Genomic DNA, 8247 nt, shown 5'->3' with positions numbered 1-8247 from the left:
ATAATATCATCATTTATTCTTCAACTTTCAACAATGGATGGTCACATATTTGTACATGTATATTTCATCGTCAGCATGTCTACATTAGTGGTTCAGCTATAAATTTTATGGAATCTTTCAATAGTTTACTAAAATCATTTCTAAAAATATTCTAACTGGAGGATGAATTTTATTTAGTTTTTTTAATTTTTTTTTTTTTTTTTTTTTTTTGTTAAGATTATATATGATCTTTATTGCTTAAATTAAATACTATATAAATTGGTGTTGGAAATTGCTTTATTTGTGCTTGCTTAATGATAATTTCATCTATTTTATTAATATAATTGTCATTGTAATAGAATTAATTATATCAATATTAGTTATATCAATCTCATTATTTTCATCATTTTTAAAATTAACAATAATGCATGCAGTAATGATTATTATGTATCGTCATATATTATTTTCAAAATTTTGTTAACCTATTACAAATATGAATTAGCAAAAATATATTTTTATTACAGTAATCCATCTCACTTTCTACGTCATGAAGTCTACAAATTATAAAATGAATTTTATTGTAAAGATCTAAGAATAAAATACAAATCTTTGTGATCAAAATCATAATGTAACTATCTTAAACCTGAAATATCATTCATTTTATGTATTTATTAAAAATTCAGTGAATATTTTCTTTATTACATATATTTCTAAATAAAGTTGGAACAAACTATACAATAATCGAGTAAATGAATAAATCAAATAACAAATTCAGTAACGAAATCAAATGCCTATTCCTTAATCCTATTATTTTAAATGTTTAATGAAGTATTGTTATTTTAATAATTTCATATAAAATATTCTATTTGAATATATTATATTATTTAAATGAACAAATATTAAAAAATTAATTTGGGTAATTTGTATTATTGTTTAATTAATGCAGATGATTTTGAAATTTACTATTGGGCTATAGATATAAGTTATACCACTATAGTCACTTCAAAATAAAATCGAAATTTAATAATTATTTTACCTAAAAATTGACAGAATATGTAATAAAATATTAAAATATTTAAAAACTTGTAAAATGAGATATGTATACTTAAATAAAAACAAGAAAAGTATCTTTAATTATAACTTTATAACATTAAAAAAATTTTAATTTTTCAATCATATACTGAAATGATTCAATAATTAATAATTTGTAATACTAATATTAGTATATAATAAAACTTAATAATTCCAATTTTTATATATCACTTAATAACAAAAATAATGTTCGAAAAATTATAAGTTTTCAATATATTTTATTAACACATCTAATTAATCGAATAATAATTACATTTGTTCATATGTCACAAATTTCAATAATGAGACTAGTAACCAAACAATTTTAATATAATTTAACAAATGTGGCAACTACGAAAAGAATTTTATGTTTATAAGAATATAAGAATAATTTATATAAAAATATAACTTATTTTTTAGATTTACATTGACCAAAGGAAATAAATGTATTCATCTTATTATTTATATATTAATCTCATTATTTTAACTCTATATGATATATTTTTCAAGTAAAATTATAATATAGTTTTCTTTTATCTTTGTAAATATATATATTTAACAAATTTTTTTTATAATTATTGTATTACTTAATAGATTTTTAATACTCGAAACATTTCTAAAACTAATGTCATTTTTTTATTTACTATATTGAAAAATATTGTTGATAATTATTTATGAATTTAATTTAACTTTATGCTCGCTTTGACATAACTAAAGATATATTTTACATTTTTTTTTTATAAATTTATATTTTTTATTGTAAAAGTAATTCGTTTACTTCTTAAGATTTAAAAGTCTAGATTTCACATATATCAACAGCTATCAACATATTGTTTTATGGTACCGTCACAAAACGTGATAGCATCAATTTAAAGCCTTGATAATTTAAATGTCTTTACTAACAATTTTGTACTTCATTTCTAATTTTTATTAAAACTGGCTGTGCATTACCATAATTAAATTAATAACATTTAAAAACTTATTAAATAATTGTAAAAGTTATACGTATTTGCATGAAAAAGCAAAGCAAAGTAATTATAATTATATATATATATATATATGTATATATATATTATTCATATAATTTGATAAAAATGATATGTATTTTTAATACAATTTTATCAAATATTATATTGTAAGAATTTTATTTCGTGTTATAAGTTTGTTAGCGATTTATAAAATAAATCATAAGAATAGTTAAAGTAAGTTTTAAAAATATATATTCAATAAATTTATAGAATGTGTAATATCGATGTAAATCCAACCAAATAATTCAGAATGTCGATAACTTTTTGAAGTTTTGTGTAAAAAATGAAGAATATTATATTTATAATTCAAATATCTACACAAGGTAATATATATGAATTTTAAATTAAATCGAACTCTACAAATTTCAATAAGATTTTGCTACTGATATTTAAATGTCATATTGTTCTAATGATATACGATTTATTTATATGATTAAATTAATCTTTCACATATATTTGTTTATGTTTAAAGTTGCTTTAGATATTTAATGTGTATACTATAATTATATTATTATAAAATGTCGTAAATATTATAAATAGACGGAAATTTTCTTTTATATTCAAAATTAACATAATTAAATTATCTTTAATCATTTAAAAAATGTTTATAAAAATATTTAATTTTTCAATTACTTATGTGTAGATATCAGACACGCGCGCGCACACAAACATATGCATATACACACATATATATATATATATATACATTCATATGTATATGTGTTAATAAAATATGAAAAGTATAAATTGTAAATCTTAAAACAATATTGTTTATTCTATTAATAGTATCTAAGCTAGGCTCGTGAGCTAATGTTTTTAGATGGTTAGTATACTTCACATTTTTACGTACACTCGTAAGACTGATAAGAAATATTGCCGCACCCTATTTGTATTCTGTGTATAACCTTTTTAACCCTTTCATTTGAATGATTTTTCATATAGGATTAATATAATTTTAATTAATTTTATTAAAGTCTGTAATTTATGAATATTACAATATTACTTGTTAATATTAAAAAATAGATATTATATAAGAATTTTCCCAAAAGTACGATATTTTTATTCTTTAGAATAAAGTGAAATTTTACCAAAATAAATCATAGCTCCCTAAAATTAAAAACATTATTATTCAATGTAAAATATACATAATATGCATACGAAAAAAACATGTACAGAAATTTTAACAATTTTGTAACAGCTATCTGGAATCCGAAAATAAATTAAAATTTTTAAAAAGTAATATTAATTAGTAGTAAATAAAAATTGTTTTGATTGTGCAGACAAAGACTTTTATATCTAACAATACCTGTGCTCAAATTGAAATAACTAATATATTTTTCCTTCGCACGGAAATCAACTATTGATTTTGGATAATACGATCATAAATTTATTTACGTAATGAATTTCATCAAAACCGTTTCTCAAATTAAGCAAAGTGGCCTAGATTGTTCTGCACTGCCTTCTAGACACGTTTATTTCAAGTCTTTTTTATAACTTGAAAAATTATCTACAAGTTTATGCAGCGTAGAAGGCAATTTGAAACGTTTGGTATTTCTTTCCAGAGGAATATCATAGAATAGTTCAAGAACTGTGCTATTTAACTTAAAATAATAATTAAATTTATTCATTCACCATATTATATATTAAATATTGATATCTAATCCACGTAATCTTAGCAATATTTTCTTAGATGCTAGATACCAAAAGCAGAGATATCCACAATATTCGCACGAGACGTTACCGAGACGTCCAAGATTTGTAATTCTAAAAGAACTTGGTAGGAATATTTCCATTAAAAATATAACTTGCAATAAAATTATTACATATTTGGTTAAATGTTGAGAAATTGACGAAATATAAATAAAATTATTAAAAATGCTGCTTCACTACAAACTCAACCTTACTTTCTTATCTTGTTCTTTGAATCTTCGATGGCTGGATATTATTTTTAAAACGTGTAAACATTCTACAATTTTAATAATTACAATAATGTTACAATCCTTAATGACTATACTTTGGGCGAAAATATTGATGTAAATGAAATATGTAAATGTGTTGATATACTTTTAATTTGTTTTAATTTCTGAAATATACAATTGCTTGATATTTTACACAATAAGACAGTGAGAAAAAGTTAATAAAAATGATGATCTTATAAAGTTTAATGAAAAACAATATTATGATTTAATTTAGACTGATATAATATAATAATTAAAAAATTGTATATTATCTAAATATTAATATTCTGATCCATTTTATTAAGAGCCAAGATCAGAAATTTTGATTATTTGACATAATGCACTAGTATTAGAAGTTCTTTTTTTTTTTCTTTTAAAATTTAAGTGAAAGATTATAATCATTGTACTTCAAAATATGGAACTCAAATATATGTAATTTAATTTAAAGTATTTCTAACTCAAAATTCATATATCTACTCAGTATTACTTTTTTTTTCATCGCTATTAATGCAATAAGCTATCTTTATCATATACCTATTGCTATAACGACATACAAACATTTGTTACATAACGCAAAAATTAGTTAGCATTAACGATAGTGCTATTTACAACATTTATAATTAATAATGTCAAACTCCTGTTATTCTGTTGAACAAACTAATCGCAGAATATTATAAAGTATGAAATGTATATAAAATAATATATTCAATTTATTATCAAAGTCATTATTCAATTATATTACGAAGTAGAAAAATTACAATTAAAATAAAGATTCATTAATTCACTTTGCTAGAAAAATTAGTGTTTCAGTGCGTGTTCTCACAAATCTTAATATAAAATCTCGTGATTAATTTTCCAGAATTTCTTTGGAGTAATATGAAATGTTTGAATTTATGCTTTTGTGTACTTCCATCTCAGTAATAAAAAGTATTTATATAGCGAGTAACGTGTGTGCATTCCTGTTGTTCGAGAGTTTCCTCGTTAGTCTGCAAGGTGGCGCTCAGGTAGCATAAAAATACTAACTATTTTAGTCAATATGTTATAAAACCTTATTTTAATTATAAATTATGTCTGATAGAAATTTAAATATTTTGTATAAACAATATAAGCGTATTTTGTAAAAAGTAAATGTAATGTAATATAATTCCAAATATTTATTTATTATCATTTTCTAATTTCAAGTTCCCAAAATGAATAATAATATAATATAACAGTATAGAACTTTTTAAAAATCTAGCCTTTTTCATGAAAAATATTTAACTTCTACATATACGACTTTATATTATTGAACCATTTAAAGGCTGACCGCTGAATATACTGAAATAAGTCGGATTTTAAATCATTGCTGCACATAGTTCATTACCGAGTATTGTTTGTTTTAAAAATTATATGCGTGCCATTAATCGTACACAACTAATGTCATTAACTTAATAGGAGTTTGATATATCATTATATATAATAGATATTTGAAGCTCAATTAAAAATAAAATACTATACTAATTCATTAGAAATTAATGCCATTTTGAATACTAAAATATATATTAAGATATTAAAAACTTTGTAAGTTATTCAAGTCACTTTGTTTATATGAAAAATATATAGTTATAAATAATTAAAGTTTATATGTGTTTTAACACTTTATATGTCGTGTATTTTATATTCCTTTTTATGTTTATAACTTTTTAAATAACTTCTACATATAGGTTAGATAAAACAGAAAATGTAACCTGAAATTAATTATCAACTGCTTTAAATGTAATCGACGTAAAATATTTTCCGAAAAAAATTGTTCTAATAACATAACTAAAAATTATATTCGGTAGTTATATCACTAGTACTGGTACGAAAATTGTTAATATTCAATATTATTTTAATAAAATCATTTTTCAGTATTAAAACAATCGTACGCAATACTTAATACAGACACGTAATATAAGAATACATTTTCTATTTATATCAAACAGAACAAGCTTTTATTTCAATAATGTAAGTAAAATATTCTTTACACGAAAATTATATTTAAAATTCTGGCTCATTACAAAATAATTATTTAAAGATAAAAATACTCTTTTTAAATGATAACTAATAAATCCTAACTTCGATAACCGATAATTTTCTTGGAAATGTTTATACAATATATCGTCGGTTATTATTATGAAAACACTGTTAAAGCAATGAGAATTTTATAAGTCAATGAAAGATCGATATAGATTGAAAAAGTGGTGTTAGTTTCAAAACCTACTGTTTAACGCTGAAATATTATGAAATTTTTAATTTTAATACCTATACTTCAATGTATGTATATTCCATAAATAAAATTTAAAAAAACATAAATATTTTGAAAACTTAAGTACTTTTGTAGTATTTATAAATTCTCGATCGGACTTACGTCTGATGTGAAGCTTCAGCACCATTTAGCAGGTGAATTTAATACTATAATCAATAGTTTGTAAAAATATTTGGAGTTTGTATTCGAGACTTGTCCGTTTAAATGAAGTTCATTCTTTTCGAAATACTAATATATATTGGTTAATTTCTACATTATGTAAAATAAAAGTATTATACAATTGTCGATATGTCAAATGCGGGAAATCCATTGATATGTCATTAATTAACTTGAAAAAATATTATGTTGTACGTAAGACTTAGTATTTATAATATTGTCAGCAAAGATCTCATTTTTGTAAACGCAATATAAACTTTATAAACATTACTAAAGCAGGCACTACTACGGATTTTGATTTTTTCATACAATCCTCAATCATTAACAAATTTAAATTAAAAATATTTTTTTAAGTCTGTAAGTTAAATCAAATATCATATATTTACATACAGTAAGGTGAAAATTGTAATTACTACAAATGAAAATTACAAACGGATGACTTAATTATTTACTTACATTAATTTTATAATTACCTTTATATATTTATTATTTATTATGAATAAACGACAATTCTTTAATATGACTGTACTTGAAAGTATTTTAATAGTCCTACATTGATTTGTTCTAATCTAACAGAAAATGTATATATTTTAATTCTTAAATATTCTCAACGGTTCTTCATTCTCAATTTTTAATATACGTTCCTTAAGCTTAATGACACTTATAAAGAAACTTTTTATAAAGTCTAAAAAATAATTATAAAAATTATATTTAAAAAAAAAAAAATATCTTACCAAGAGAAAATAACATTACATTAATGGTTATACTTGGTTATAGCGCTGTTATTTTTTTCAAAATTATTTAAAAAAAATACTCCGAGACACAGTTATCATTTACAGATAAATTAAAATAATTCAATTATTATATATTTATATTTAATATGATAGACTTGATATTAAACACGGTATTTGTAAATAATTGTACATAAATCAAGCATTCATTTTCCGACTCGCAACTAGAATTGATGAACTATCAGTAATGAAACTTCTTTGAATTGCCTTATAATAATGTTTTGTCTATTACATTATGTAATTGATTGATTCGATTTATAATATATAAAATAATTTTTATAGTATATACAAAAACAAAACAAAAAAAAAACAAAAGCATAACGAGCATTAATCCATCTCTTCCATCCAATCTCTTGTTTGAATATACGTAATCAGTTTATTTGACGTCCAATCGATGCTCTATAACACAAATTGATTGTATAATTGCCAAATAGAGATAGGAGATACTCAATTTTTTCTTCTATCAACAAATTCTACTCATCCTTATAAGTTACCTATACAAATAATATTCATTATTTTAGTTTGAATGATAAATGGAGGTATAGCAAAATTCTAAATGCTAGCGGCTTCAATATGTTTAATAACCATTTTAAATATAAGTTGTGCAAATTTATGTACTTAAATAAAATATTATGTATATTGAATTCCCTTATCTATTTATGCACATACACTCATATGCAGATATAAAATAAAGCTTGCATGTGGAATGTCATCAAATATATTTTTGCCTTCAAATAATTATTGTCACGATATTATCGTGTAAATACTCAAATCAATTTTACTATTGCAGTAACGAGTTTTAGAAATCTTTGGAACCAATATCGTTAAAGTTTTCAGTTTTTGTATATGGATTTTATATAAATACGAAATATGTTCAGGAAATGTAGATGACTATAGTATAGTGGCAAAAATTAAAAATGGACTATATAATGTAACGGTTTGTTTATTCTTTAACACTGTAAGTTATTTATTTGTAT

The 8247-nt window shown here is 21.6% G+C and overlaps 1 protein-coding gene across 1 annotated transcript in view; it reads left to right on the top strand.

Moving 5' to 3' along the window:
- RpS24 (ribosomal protein S24) overlaps nt 1–671 on the top strand; it is a 3486-nt gene extending 2815 nt beyond the window's left edge. The window contains exon 4 of the mRNA XM_011501873.1: nt 504–671. Coding sequence (XP_011500175.1) covers nt 504–506 — 3 coding nt within the window. The 3' untranslated portion in view covers nt 507–671. The remainder of the gene's footprint in view (nt 1–503) is intronic.
- The last annotated feature ends 7576 nt before the right edge of the window (nt 672–8247 follow it).

The sequence above is a fragment of the Ceratosolen solmsi genome, unplaced genomic scaffold, assembly GCF_000503995.2.
Source record: "Ceratosolen solmsi marchali unplaced genomic scaffold, CerSol_1.0 scaffold23, whole genome shotgun sequence".
NCBI lineage: Eukaryota > Metazoa > Arthropoda > Insecta > Hymenoptera > Agaonidae > Ceratosolen > Ceratosolen solmsi.
This window is presented reverse-complemented; position numbering and strand designations above follow the sequence as displayed.